Source organism: Sciurus vulgaris, assembly GCF_902686455.1.
Source record: "Sciurus vulgaris genome assembly, chromosome: 3".
NCBI lineage: Eukaryota > Metazoa > Chordata > Mammalia > Rodentia > Sciuridae > Sciurus > Sciurus vulgaris.
In genome coordinates, this window is record NC_136463.1 from 178,425,289 (window position 1) to 178,439,809 (window position 14,521).

At 48.1% G+C, this 14,521-nt stretch overlaps 2 protein-coding genes across 2 annotated transcripts; both read left to right on the forward strand.

Moving 5' to 3' along the window:
• Nucleotides 1-2,882: 2,882 nt before the first annotated feature.
• LOC306657005 (uncharacterized protein) lies at nt 2,883-3,164 on the forward strand (the record flags this gene model as incomplete). The annotated part of the gene is made up of 1 exon (XM_079132668.1): nt 2,883-3,164. One exon carries the CDS (start codon nt 2,883-2,885, stop codon nt 3,162-3,164), a length of 282 nt encoding a protein of 93 aa, XP_078988794.1.
• A 7,868-nt stretch (nt 3,165-11,032) lies between these two features.
• LOC306657003 (uncharacterized protein) lies at nt 11,033-11,538 on the forward strand (the record flags this gene model as incomplete). Its single annotated transcript, XM_079132666.1, has 1 exon — nt 11,033-11,538. The coding sequence occupies exon 1, from the start codon at nt 11,248-11,250 to the stop codon at nt 11,536-11,538; it is 291 nt and encodes a 96-aa protein (XP_078988792.1). The 5' UTR covers nt 11,033-11,247.
• Nucleotides 11,539-14,521: the final 2,983 nt, after the last annotated feature.

Sequence of the window (14,521 nt, forward strand, 5' to 3'; positions counted from 1 at the left end):
ATCTGCTTGCAAAATATGGGAAAAATGCACAGTTACAATCTTGAAAATTAAAACAAATAATTCCATTTCCTTTAGAGACAACCGTAAACTAATTTGCTGTTAACGTGTTCCTTAGCAGTCCAATAACAAGTAGCACCTCCAAATGGCAGCTTCCACACATCTGGACTCTGTTAATGCCTTACCCATTATCTGAATGTCCCGTTTGAAACCTGGCTTGTAGGGTGGGGAAGTCAAGAAAGCACTTCTCTATATATTTTTTTCAACTTGACTTTCCACAAATACACTCTGAGCATACAATGGCACATAGAAATGTAAACTGTTGCCTAATTTATGAAGGATTATACCAAAAGAGTGGGCAGGAGCTATTATGTAGGGAGAAGGTGGAAAGTGGACTGACTAGCTATTAAACTAGAAAGAGAATTTGGAAAGTTGTATAGGTGGCCACAAAAGTTCATCAGCTCCACTTCTATGATGTCATTGATACCTGGGAATGACTGTCCCACCTTGAGACTGAAACACTGTCGGGTGGGGAATTTTAACATGTCTCATTACATTTGGAAACACGTGAAATGGAGCTTAAGACCAGCAGACATCCCAACAACAACAACAACAAAATCATTTTAAGAGAAAGAAGACAAACAATGAAGTTTGGTTCTATACCAATGCTTCAGTTCTTGGATAAGTTTATTATTATGAGTTCATATGTATATGATTATAAATGGGGTAAGATAACTCTAGGTCCATGTCATGGGTCATAACAGCTGCATACCACTGTAGATTTGTGCCTGAAGAACGTGGAGAGAAAACAATGAGAAAAATCCCTGAAGAAGTGGAGAGTCCAGCACAATATTTTGGGACCAAGTAACGGAATGTGGTAAAGGCAGGGGAAGGACATTCTTTCCACTGCAGCAGATGGACATCAGGGCAGGGTGACATTGGCATAGACATGGTCAGAAGTGTTGGCAATGGCAGAGCCACACATGGCGTGGTGACAGTGATGAGCTCTCCCATGGCATGGCTTTGGCATGGGACCGTGAAGCCGCACCTGCGGGAGGCGGCAGCCACGAGGCGCCTACATAGGCTTTCTGCTCATAACGCCTCAGGGCTGCATCCCTGCTGGGGTTGGGAGCCCAGCAAGTGGAAGAGCTGCTCCACAGGGCAGCAGAGAGAGGTGGGTCTGTGAGCACACTGACCCCTCTGTGGACTCTCAGAATAATGAATGATGGGGTGGGAGGGTGTCAAAGGAAGCGAGTAGACCCATGCAGTAAATCATGGTGGATAATTCAATTTATCTACTAGTTCATCAAAATAGTCAACGAGTACTGATGCTCTTTCCAAGCAGGCACAGAGTCCTGGGTTCAATCCCTAGCACCACATGCAAGTATGCACAGACCACTTATGAAATGACTAAGTAGCAGATCCAGAAAAAAGACTAACGGTTGCTACTTTCCAAGACCCTGTTTTCTCCACTGCAGAGAAGCCCCCTGTGGGGAACCATCCTTATCATGGGACACAGAGGCCTGACTTCCAGGAACTGGCTACCACTGAGGAATGTCCCAGATCACTGTGTGGGAGGGGGCTCCCTGTCTGGTTCTATGATAGTTTCCCTTAGAAAATGTCTCCCCTGACTCCACCCCATCCTGTCCATCATAGAAGAAGCCCCTCCCATTCAGGGCCCCTTTACCTGTGTGGCTATAAATAAAGGAGAGTTGGGTGAGTCCATGTTATGAGAGGCCAGAGCTGGCATGGCCAGATCCGTCACGTCCCATCTCATTTAAAAAGAGCATTGGCTCTTGTGTGTTTATTGATTAGACAAGTTTATGGGTAATTGATTGATTTATAGCCACGAGGGACGTGGTTGAGAGACCCCCATGATTCCCTAAGAATGTTGCAGACCAACTTGTCACTCTTTCCCTCTCTTACTAACCCAGCCTTTGGCTCATTGAGGGCCATACGCAGTCTGGCCAAAGCTTTGCAAAAGCCTTTTAACTGGTTCCCTTTTGGATTCTCACCTGCCAAGTCCTGGTTCTGCTGTTGGTCACCTTCCTGAAACATGGACCACCGTTCTCCCGACTTGCACACTCCAAATGCTTCTTCGACTGGGTGCCCAAGGATTTGCACATTTTGACTCAAGGTTTTCAGGGGTGGCTCTGACTATCCATGGGCTCCACACCTCCCTCGTCTTACCTGTGTAAGGCCCACCCAGTTGTCCTGACTGTCCGGAAGTTTCCCATCTCCAACCTTTCCTGCAGCTCTTGTATGGAAAGCCCCTTCTGTGACAGAGTCCCTGTCATGTTTCCTGGTTCCCTTTCTCCCTCGTACCCTCAGAGTTGGCCTATTTCCCCCTCTGCAGCTGACTGTCCATCTGCAGGGTTGTGCTGGTTCTCGTTGCAGCTGCTTATTGACATTTCTCCATGAGTTTCTCACCAGGCCAGGAGCCTGTGGATTCCTCTTGCTATGTTCTCACGGGCCACAGAGCTGCTTCCTCATCACTTCAACGACAGCTTATTCAGTTGAATACACTGCTCCCCAGTGAAGTTTATGTGACGGAAAAGAGCTACGAAAATCAAAGTGGAAGGTTACAGGCCCTTTTAAATAAAAACAGACAAAGCCTAGGGATTAGAGAGCTGGGGAGAAACGTACACCAGATGAAGGCATGAGGAAAATCTTTTCCAGGAGCCCATGAAGGAAGTACCCAAAGGCCATGTGAGACTCTGCTGTCGATGTTTGCATAACAGCAGCAGGGAAGTGGCACGCACTCTAGGTTAATCTGCCCCCAGAGTGGGTACTTAAGCCCCCACCCCCAGCAGAAGGAGACTCCAGACCTCCTATCCTCTCCTGAGTCCTCTCCTCACTGCACCTGAGTCGTCTCTCCTGACACCATGGGCTGCTGTGGCTGTGGAGGTTGTGGTGGTTGCGGCAGCTGCGGTGGCTGTGGCAGCTGCAGTGGCTGCGGTGGCTGCGGTGGCTGCAGCAGTGGGTGCAGTGGCTGTGGGGGCTGCTGCTCTGGCTGCTGCGGCTGCTGCGGCTGCTGCGGCTGCTGCACCCCCGTGGTCTGCTGCTGCCGCCGCAGCTGCTGCAACTCCTGTGGCTGCGGCTGCGGGAAGGGCTGCTGCCAGCAGAAGTGCTGCCAGAAGTGCTGCTGCCAGAAGTGCTGCTGCTAGGCGGCCGCCGGCCGGGGCAGGTGCTGCAGGAACTGCGGTGGGCCAGCTTCCTCTTTCAGTCCCTTCCTCTCTGGCTTGTAGGTCGCAAGCTTGACCTGAGCTTATCACTGGCTCTTGAAAATCCCACACTTCCATGGTTTCCGTGTTCCTGTTCAGTTCCTAATCACCAACCAAAATAACAAAAACTGTCTTTTTTGTCAATTGCCATTTAAATCATGGCCTCAGCACGCTGCAGAAAGACAATTAATGCTGTGCTTCCTTAAATGCCTCTAAAGGTCTTTATGTCCTGGTTTTACCGCTACGTTGGCATATTTTATACACCAAGCCATTCTTTTCTTAATAAATTATACTAAATCAGCTTCAAAGAGTTGTCTCTTATTCTCTTTCTAGTTGCTAAACTGTCCATGGGGAGAAATGAGTTTTATCTTAACAGATAAGGCCAATGCTATATGGGCAAAGAACCATAATTGAGATAAATTGCTTGCAGTAGGCACAGATAGATTAGGGAATGATTATACTTTGTGAGTTTATTAAGAAGGGAGGGATGGGGGCACTTGCTCAACCTTGGCACTTCAACGTCATAAACCAAAAGGATCCCCAAATCTCTCCCTTCCTGGAGACTTTGCAACTAAAATCTGGTGCAAAAATAGTCTATCAGTCCCCAGATGGTCATAAGATCATGTAGGAGCATGGTCACCTTAAAACGCTTGAAGGTCCCCTTTTGTCTACTCCTAGAGCTCCTTTCTACCACATGTTGATCTTAGTGGCCCTGGCTTCATCGCTGAGAATACTCCAAAAGGCAACATAGCAGGAGGACTCGAGTCTGGCTACATTTCTTGTCCACAAGCTCTGTAGTCCACGTTGTGCTAGCCACCAACTGTCACTCGTTCTGAAGTCTATTGTCTGACTCATCTCTCCAGGATACAGACGTCTGAGCCGAGAGCTCTTGCCACGTCAGGTACTAGGGAGTCCATTTGTCAATTGCTTTAAGCCAGAGGATCTGCTTTAGTTGTAGCATGACATCAGCATTAGAATCATCACAATATAACCACCCGCTGATGTCCACATGCACAAAAGTGTGTCCCCAAACACCCCTTCTGCTAATGTCAAATACTCCTCCTTGGGCGTTCTCTGTGTAGACTCCAGATTCCCGAGCAGGGAAGTGAGAGTAAAAGGAGACAGATGGGGCCTCCAGCTGGGGTGGGGCAGTGAGATTGGGACCAAGGGAAACCAAGCTCCTTGGGTGTCCCCGGGAGGACATTATTGCACCAACCCAACAAGGCCCAGGTGGGGTGTGTTCTCGTCCCTCGATGCAGAGCCAGGCACAGGATAAGAGCTTACGCAGGCTGAACCAACCCCATGGAATAATATGAACAAAGGAAACAAAAATTCAGTAACCACCTCCCAAAAGACCTCCAAATGAGAGTCCATGGAAAGCTAATCTCTTTCCCATGGAAGTCAGGAGACAGGCTTGAGGAAGGCATGTGGATGGGCCTCCTGGATCCCACGTTGACAAGGTTGTTTGTCAGTTGGTCCCCCCTATATTTCCTTCCTATCTGCCAGAGTGCTGAGCCTCCGGTGCTCTCAGGCTACCCAGAGGTCCTTTGCTACTCTCAGCATCTGGGGTTCATGCCCAGAGCCTCCCCCTCTGACTCACCTTCTTCCTCCCATATGCATCCTTACAACTGCCTCTACCTGCAGTAGGTGTCCATACTCAGGAGGGAGGGTCAGGAGATGATCCCCAGTTCACCCATCTCTCCCCAAGGCAGCTGTTCCCCACTGAGTTCATTTCCACACAGCAGTGTTGATCACAGAGTCCTGGGTCATGGAGTCCCCCCTCTAGGATGTAAGACCCAATGCTGCTTGGGATCCTGCTTTCCCCATCGCACTCGCTGGAAATGTGAGGTCGTGCTCAGTCAGTGGAAGTAGAAGATGTGGGCTGTGCTTTCTGGGTGTCATTACCCAGTGTTGACATGGATCTGGGAAAATAAAAATTCCAGCAGGCGTTGTGAGTGGACTTCATTATTTTAAAAATGAGATGTCAGGGATGGTCACGAGAGGAGACAGAGGAAAGGCACAGGGAAGGAGTTCATTTGACTCATGGGTCCTGGGGGGATGAAGTCACTATGTGACAAAAGGGGGTCACCGGGAGGAAGAACTGGGAGAGGGCTCAGCGGTCAAGCGAGGTGTGGAGAGGGAGGGTAGATCCACAGGCTTGTTCATGGGGATCAGGGTGGGGCTTTCAAGCAAGAGGTAGAAGGGGTTTCATGGGTGCCTCTGAGTGTCACTAGGTGTCACTCAGGAAGGACAAAGTGGGGAACTTGTGGCAAGTCTCCCTTACATCATCATGCACCTGGCACCAGTGGGGAAGGCTCGGGATTTATATCACAGTGCTCCACCGCTGTTTGTTGAACATGCATCTCCCAGACATGGTTCTGTGTCCTACTGGGGACACTGAGACTCAGTTCTTTCTGCTAAATAGGTGACCCCTTGCTATGGAAAAAGGTACAAATCTATAGTGGTTACTAGAAACACGTTTTAGTCAGTTATTTCGCTGCTGTGACTTAAAGGATCTGACCAGCACAACTAGAGAGGAGGAAGAATTTATTTGGGGGCTCATGGTTTCAGAGGTCTTAGTCCATAGAAGACCGGCTCCATTCCTCAAGGCTCGAGGTGGGGCAGAACATCATGGTTGAAGAGCGTGGTAGAAGGAAGAAGCTGGCATCATCAGGAGGTAGAGAGAGAGAGAGAGAGAGTCTCCACTCTCCAGATACAAAATATATACCCCAAAGCCACACCTCAAGTCCAATCTCCTCTAGCCACACCTACCACTTCAGTTACCACTCAGTCAATCCCTATCAGAGGATTAAATCACTGATTGGGTTAAGAGTTTTACAACCAAATCATTTCTCCTCTGAACCTTCTTGCGTTGTCTCACATGTGAACTTTTGGGGGACACCTCATATCCAAACCGTATCAAAACAAAAGAAAAGGGCACGTTAGACTAAATGGAGGTCACCAGCAAAATGTAAACAAAGGACAAAGATGAAAGGTCTCTCTGCATTGCTGGTCTTTACTCATGGGCTGAATCTACCCCACCCCCAATTCCTATATGAAGTCATAATTCCAAATACCAGAGACACTGTATACGGATATACTGGAGATAGGTAACATATATTTATTTTTACAGACTGCATTTTGATTCACTGTACACAAATGGGGTACAACTTTTCATTTCTATGGTTGTGACAATATGGATTCACACCATTCATGTAATCAAATATATACATAGGGCAATACTGTCTGTTTCATTCTATCAGCTGGTAGAGTGCTCGCCTTGCAAGCACAAGGCCCTGGGTTCAATCCCAGTATGGCAAAAAAAAAAAAAAAAAAAAAAAAAGTAATATTTTTAAAGAGGCAGTTAGGTTAAAATGAGGTCATTAGGGTGAGTCCTAGTCCAGTACAACCGATGCTCCCCTTGCAGACATGATTAGGACGCAGACCCACAGGGAGGGAAGACCATGTGAACATGCGGAGGCGCAGGGATGAGGAAGCACCTGCACAGGAGTGCTGGCTGACCTTGGCCTCACAGGAACAGCCCCTGCCAGGCCACCACACAACCCTCAGCTTGGAGCCCTTGGCAACACTGGTCCAAGTGTACTGAACTTGACAGAAAGAACCCACACTGGCAAGTCTGTAAGGAATGGGGAAGCACAGACTCGGTGCCTGGAAGCTATTCTGGATGTTTTCAGGAGAACAATATCCACACCTCTGATGGGAGTACCGTGGTGTTTACCACGCTTAGCCTAGGAGGTATCTTTATGCTTGGCCCTCCCCACCAAAGTCACCCCACAGCATGGTCTGCGCACCATTGAACTGGCCTCAGGCCTCCAGACCTGCCTTTGTGTCTAAGAGTCTCTCAATGAACACTCATTGACAGCAACCAATTTTCTTCTGAAAATTTTTAATGCTTCCAAAGACAACTCATGGTTTGAGTCATAAGACATCATTTGTCTTTCCATGTGAATCATCAGTGTGACTGATAGCTATTGGAAGATAACTGCAGTCCCGTTTCCTCTTAGGTATAAAAGAAATAGATCCTACATTTCTAGAGAGGGGGTTCTATCAGGATTTCCACTCCCAATCTGGCAAAAGAACACAGATGATGGGAATGATCAAGGACCCTCCAGGCTCATGAGTCTAAAAAATGGGGGAAAAAATGAGCAAAAATATAGATCACAGTTTAAGAAACCTCAAGTCTTAACAGTACTGGAATTATGGTTAGACTGATGCAGAACAAAAGCAAACAGTAGTTCTCATGAAGACAAGAGGTCAGCCTAGAGGCTAATTCAAGGCAAGCACGAGAACTCAGATCCATCCCATGTCCGCTGATGCCTGCCTATTTAGCACTACCTGATGGCATTAATTGTGAAGTGAGGGAGATGGAAGAGCTAAATAAATAGTGCCAAAGTTCTTAAATGTGCATGACTGACTGAATTTATGATGGGGGGGGCAAAGCAAAATCAGAGCCAGCCCGGAGAATCTTCCCTCTAGGCCGAAAACATGCGGCCCCAGCAGAAGGAGATCTACAGCTTGACGATCAATGTGTCTCTGGAAATCTGTTTGACTCGTGTCTTTGTGAACAGAACAGGATTTTGAAACCACTTGCAGAAGTTGACTCTCTGTAACCAAAACACCTGCCTCAGAATTGAACTCAGGTGATAGATTAGACCAGAGGTTCAGATGCTGTGTGTACAGTCCCATCTGGACTGTGTGGACAGCAGAGGAAGGAGGGCTACTGAGGGTCACTCACTACTCTGCCACCACTGCCATCCAACGAAGATCTTTTGTTCTTTTTGGGACTGTGGGTTGAACCAAGAGTGCTTTACCATTGAGCTACATCCCCAGCCCTTTTACTTTTTTGATTTTTATTTTGAGACAGGGTCTTGCTAAGGTACTGAAGGGTTCTATAAATTGCTGAGGCTGACCTCAAACTTGAGGTCCTCCTGCCTCAGCTTGGGGAGTGGCTGGGATGATAGGCATGTGATACTGTGCCCAGCTCACCAAAGACCTTTTGAGGATTGAGATTTTCAGAAAACGGGATATGTCACACCAAATGTGTAAAGACAAAGAGAAGTGTTCAATGACAAATTTGTGTTCTATTGGGAAATTTTAAAATAGGCAATGACACCTACAATGCAGATAGAAAAGGTGCAAAGATAAAAGCGTGAGAATGAGAAGGAAACAACCACACACATCAAAAAGGATGTGGGGCCATGTCTCCTGGTCCAGTGCAATGCGGTGGACTCCTTCAGGAGCCGGGCTGTGTCACGCGGTGTGGGCTGTTTGCTATCAGATAGGAGAATCCTCAGACAGGAGGACTGGGAACACCAAAGTAGGAAAGACAGGGCCTAGGGTGCAGGTCAAAGTCACAGGCCAGGGGGAGAGTCTCAGATGCCAGAGGACGGGCTGCGCTGGCAAAGAGTTTGGAAGAAAGTCCCCTGCAACTCCTGCCCAGGAACAGAGGCTGGTGGCCGCCTAGCAGCAGCACTGCTGCTGGCAGCAGCCCTTCCCGCAGCCGCAGCCACAGGAGCCGCAGTCACAGGAGCTGCAGCAGCCGCAGCAGCCAGAGCAGCAGCCCCCACAGCCACCGCACCCACTGCTGCAGCCGTAGCCACCACAACCTCCACAGCCACAGCAGCACATGGTGTCAGGAGAGAGGACTCAGGTGCAGTGAGGAGGAAGGACTGGTGAGAGGAGAGGCAGAGTCCATGCCTCCTTCTGCGGGGTGGCGGGTGGAGCCAGGCTGTGAGCCTCTGAGATGCAGATGAGAGAGGTGTGAGGCTCCGTTCCAGACTTCAGGGCCTACACAGAATAACACTGGCAATGGAGAACAGGGTATGGCAACGGAGTAAGGTCACTACCGAGGCCAGAAGCCATCCCCACTGTGTGGAGCAGTGGGGTCAACTGATGGAGGCTTTACTCCTCATTAACCACTTCATACAAAGCATGCCATTGTGATTTGTGTTCTGCACACCCAGGCCTTAATGATGGTTTTAAAAGTAGAAATAAATCTTTATAGAAGTCCGCATGTAAGTGATGCAATTCTTGCCGCATGTTGCTTTGGGTGAGGAAGAAGCTTTGTCCTTGATTGGATGATATCAACTGAGAGGGGAGAGAAGCACCTCCGTGCTAAAGAGACTGGCCTGAGCCCTCTAGATGGCAGGTTGCCTGGGCTCGCCTGTGGCCTACATGATCCAGAGGCCTGGAGGTAGGTGAAGAACTGAGGGTGCAGCTGACCAGGGGAGAAAAGGAGCTCACGGCTCTGAGATAAAGGTGACACTGTGGGTCCTGCAGGGTTTGACAGTTAGTGACCTGCAGGAGACCATAAAAATATAAGGGAAGAGATGTGAAGGCTAGTGGGCTCTCCTCAGCGCTCTTACGCAGGAGCTGCTCCATTAATCAGTGGAAGCTCAAGTTTGGCTGCTGCTCAGACCCTTACCAATCAGTTTGTGAAAGGCCCACCACGCAGGGCCTGCTTTGCAGGCTTGGTAAACTGTTCATAAAAATTGAGCGAGGAGAAATGCTGGAAGTCCCCAGGGCGATATGTGTGTGTGTGTGTGTGTGTGTGTGTGTGTGTGTGTGTGTGTGTGTGTGTTGCTAGGTATGAAACTGGCCTTCACACAAGCTAAGCGAGGGCTCTACAACCGACACAGCTGAGCAACAACCCAGCACACATGGTTTTTTCTTCTTTCTTTTCTTTTTTTTTTTTTTTTTTTTTAATAAGGCAGGATCTTGCATTATGGCCTAGGCCAATATTAAATCCCAGGACCAAGCGATCCTCCTGTTTCAGCTCCCCAGCTGGCTAGACGATAGGTGTGCACCTCTACACCCAGCAGATTAGTGACCCGGTTTTTGGGTCAGAGCCAGTTTTTGCAAGGGCTCCAGGGTTGCTTGAACTGGGGGTGGGTTCCTGTGGAACTATGCACGTGTGGATAGGTTGTGCAGCTTTTAAGGAGACAGCATCAGAGACTTTGGTGAGAACAGATACAGGACTGAGAGAAAGGGAGGAGTCCAAGATGGCTTTTTCATGCATTGAGAACCAACGGATAAAATAGAGTGGGGGAAACAGTTTGGTGGAGGGCTGGTGATCTGGCAGAAAAATTCTGACTTGAGTCTGGAGCATGTGACATTGGAGGTGCCTCTGAGACCCCCCGTGGAGAAGATGGAATCTGAGAGTTGGCTGTGCATGGATTAGGTGTTTGGAGGAGAGTCTAAACAGGAGACACACATTGGAGGAAAAATCAGGGAAAGTCCACATGCAAATTCAACCCATGGTGGGAATGTGGGCAGCCAGGAAGGGTGCACAGGGCGAAGAAAGACAGGAACTTCTCTTCAAGACTTTCAATAGGCAATTTAAAGTTGTTTTTTTATTATTTTTTAAATAGAGTGTCATTTCCTATAAATATTCTTTTGTAAATGTAGCTAGGATCATGCAAACTCACAAGAAGACGATTGGTCAATGTAATGATGTATAAGGTGATGATAAAAAAGGTATCTCGTGGTGAAACTCAGGAGCATTACTGAAAGAAGGCCCGGTCCTTTTGGATGCCCATAATTCCTCTTTGCATCTGAGAGCTCCTGTTGAGCTTGGAGATTCACTGGGATGTATGCAGAGAAGACTATTGAAGAGAAACAGGGAAAAGGCTGGCAGGAGCCCTGGGCCTCTACTTCATTCAAAGCCTGAGAGGTCCCACTGTGTTGCTGTGAAAAGGAAGGTCCCCTCCCAGATGCCACCATCTCCTGGCTAGCTTGCTTCTAAAGTGGTTGTAAAAAAGGCCAGTTAATATTGGCCAAGGCATTGGGTCAAATGAAGCCCATAGGATGTAAACAGGGCGAGGCCTGGACAGTGTCATCGTGGGCTCTGTGATAACAAGGAAGTGAGCGCTGATCACGCGGCCCGGCCTTTCCCTTTTCCTCCTCCCAAGACGGTACTTAAGGGCCCCGGCAGAAGGAGGCTCCAGACCTCCTGTCCTCTCCTGAGTCCTCTCCTCACTGCACCTGAGTCCTCTCTCCTGACACCATGGGCTGCTGTGGCTGTGGAGGTTGTGGTGGCTGCGGCAGCTGCGGTGGCTGTGGCAGCTGTGGTGGCTGCGGTGGCTGCGGCGGCTGCAGCAGTGGGTGCGGTGGCTGTGGGGGCTGCTGCTCCGGCTGCTGCGGCTGCTGCGGCTGCTGCACCCCCGTGGTCTGCTGCTGCCGCCGCAGCTGCTGCAGTTCCTGTGGCTGCGGCTCCTGTGGCTGTGGCTGTGGGAAGGGCTGCTGCCAGCAGAAGTGCTGCCAGAAGTGCTGCTGCCAGAAGCAGTGCTGCTGCTAGGCGGTCGCCGGCCTGGGCAGGTCCATCTCGGTAAGACCCCGTCCTTCCCCTTCCCGTCTGGCCTCGTCTCTCTCGGAACCTGGGCCGTGTCCCGTTTTTCCCTGGTCTTTGGAGTCTTTCTGGCTGAATAGTTTCCAAACTAATAGGAACATCTCAGGGACAAACTCTGCTTGATCCTGGCCCCTGAGTGAGGCTGCAGGTCCCCGACCTCTGCTAAATGGGACTGCTGTCCCCAGTGGTCCTCGGGATGGCTGATTACTGCCTCTCTGTTCCCTCTCTGTTCTACTTTCCCTTTTTACATGCAATGTTTCTTTGTGCCTTTGTGATCGTACTTAGTGTGTAATAGTGGCTAACATTTCTAATAAAATACATGACATAGAAAGTACTCGTTTTCCTGTGTTCTGTTTGTCCACACGGATCCTTGTTTGTGTGTTCTGAAACTTGAGGGATGTTTTATTTTGAGTGAAGACCTTGAACACTTGTACTGCTGGTATCCCAAGCAAAGGGTCACAGAAGGAGCTGTGACCAGCTGAGCACAGGGGCACCTGCCTGAAATCCCAGTGGCTTGGCAGGCTAAGACAGGAGGGTGGAGAGTTCAAGACCAGCCTCAAGAACTTAGTGAGGCTCTTTTTACATAGCAAGACCCTGATTAAAAAAGAATAATAATGAAATAAAATAAAATAAAAAGCATGAGAATGTAGCTCAGTGGTTTAAAGGCCCCCTGAGTTCAATCCCCAGTACCAAAAATCAAACCAAAAATAAAGAAAAAGGAGTACTCTGACTAGACCTGTGACAACTGAGGGAGGCCCTTAGCAGCTTAGGAAGACCCTGTTCCAAAATAAAAAATTACAAGGCCAAGGATGTAGCTCAGTGGTTTAAGTGCCCCCAAGTTCAATCCCCAGTACCAAAAATCAAACCAAAAAAAAAAGAAAAGCTATGACTAGGCCTTATGAGAGCCACACCCCCCTCAACAAAACATTCAGTGGTCTCTAACTCCACCTCCCTCATGCACTGAGTGGGAATTCCCCCAGTACATTCACCGTCCATATTTATTGATCTAATATGACATAGTCCTTGAGCTGTAGCTGCACATATGAAACACGGGCATTCCTATCAGGATCCAAGTATACCATTCAATGGCAGACTGAGCCTATCTGAGTTTTGTTGGGGTTCTTCTTACATGATTTATTGAGCCAGATACAATAATAAAAAATGTAGTTCCACAATGGTTGGAATCCAGAATCTCTGATTAGGTGACCCATGCTAGTGAACTTGGCCTGTCCCAATACATGTTCCTTCCACACTGTGTGGGATCCTTCCTACACACTCTCCCAATTTGTGTTCATAAAATGTGAAAGATCATGGGGTTCTTTTAGTGGGGAGCACCCCACCTCACTGGTCACATTTTGTAGATTGCCCTTCAGGGTCTAATGGGACTTGAATGTAGCTTCAAGTCTCCAGCAGAGAGGAGGCAGGGGTCATCTGCAGTCCCCACAAAAGCACCTGTTCCAGGGAGCCAGTGCCTGTCCTGCAGGCAGAGGAGGGTGAACCTCCACAGGTAACTGTGGAAGAGCTGCCTCTGCTGCAAAGAAGATGGGGCGGAATCGGGGTTAGGGAGCCCAGCGTCAGTAGGACTTGACATGTCTGGGTTCCATTGCCATGATTGCCTCTCCTTTCCAAAGGTTGTCTGACTTCATCACAGATTACTGAAATCAAAACAAATCTCATTTTTAAAAAATAAGTAGAGCCCGGAAGTTGATCTATTATGTAGTGTTGAAATCAAAATGCCCAGCAAGACTCAGAGTTCAACCTACATCCTAGGATGAAATCTTGGGTGTGATTTTCAGATCTCAAGTTCATGACTACAGGAGATAAAACTTTCTTTCAGGTCAAATACAGGATTTTAAGTCATTAATGTGGTCCTTGAGCTGGGAATCCAAAGTCCCTGAGCTCATCCTTCTCCCTTCTCCTAGTTCCAGTAGGTAAGAGCAACAAATTCCATTCATGTGACGACAGACGCAGAGACTGCAGTGTTGTCAAGCTAGGAAATATCAAGGGTTGCTGACCACATCAGACACTAGAAGAGGCAAGGAAGGACTCTCCATCTAGTGCCTTCAAAGATGACATGGTCCCGTCAACACCTTGGTTTCAGACTTAGCCTCCAGGACTGGGAGAGAACATGCTTCTGTTATAACAGTATCTACTCATGCACGACTTCTATCGCAGTGCTTGGTGTCTACACCCACATCATGCCATGCTGACTAGTCCCCTCTTTAAGACTGCAAACAGATTCACTGTGGCTTTAAATATAATCAGTTTAGTTAAATAATTCCAGAAAACCCTGAAATGGTTCAGAAAACTTGCTAGAACTCTTTCCTCTGCAACCATGACTGCCATCAACATCTCCATGAGCGAGTTCATCCTGAGAAGCAGAACCAGGAGGACATAGAGATGAAGGGTGTATTTCATGAGTCACCTGATTATGGGACTGGCGAGGTGGTTCAAAATTCATGTGGCAGACCATCAGAGTGAGGCGGGGTAGAAGAACTCTGGGGCATATGTTGGAGCTCCTGTCCACAGATGGAGCTTCCCCTTTTCAGGGAAGCCTGAGTCTGTCTCTTAAATACCTTTCAGTGGACTGAATCAGGCCACCCAGATATGACAGGATTATCTTTTTGAGTTAGAGTCAGCTAGCTATGGACTCACGTCTGCACAATGCTTCACAATAACACCTTGGTTAGTGCTTGATTGAGTAAACAAGGCCTGTAGCCTAGTCCAGTTGACACATAAAACTAACGAGTAAAATTGAACTAAACTTTTAAATTCATCTGAGAAGAAATGAAGTTGTTACAATTTTTATCCATTTCATGCAATATCATGGTAAAATTTAACTGAAAAATTCTTTTGATTTTTTTTTTTTGCTTCAGTTTGTGGGAATTAAATATTTGTATCCATTCTACCTTCCTATGATGATATGCAACAT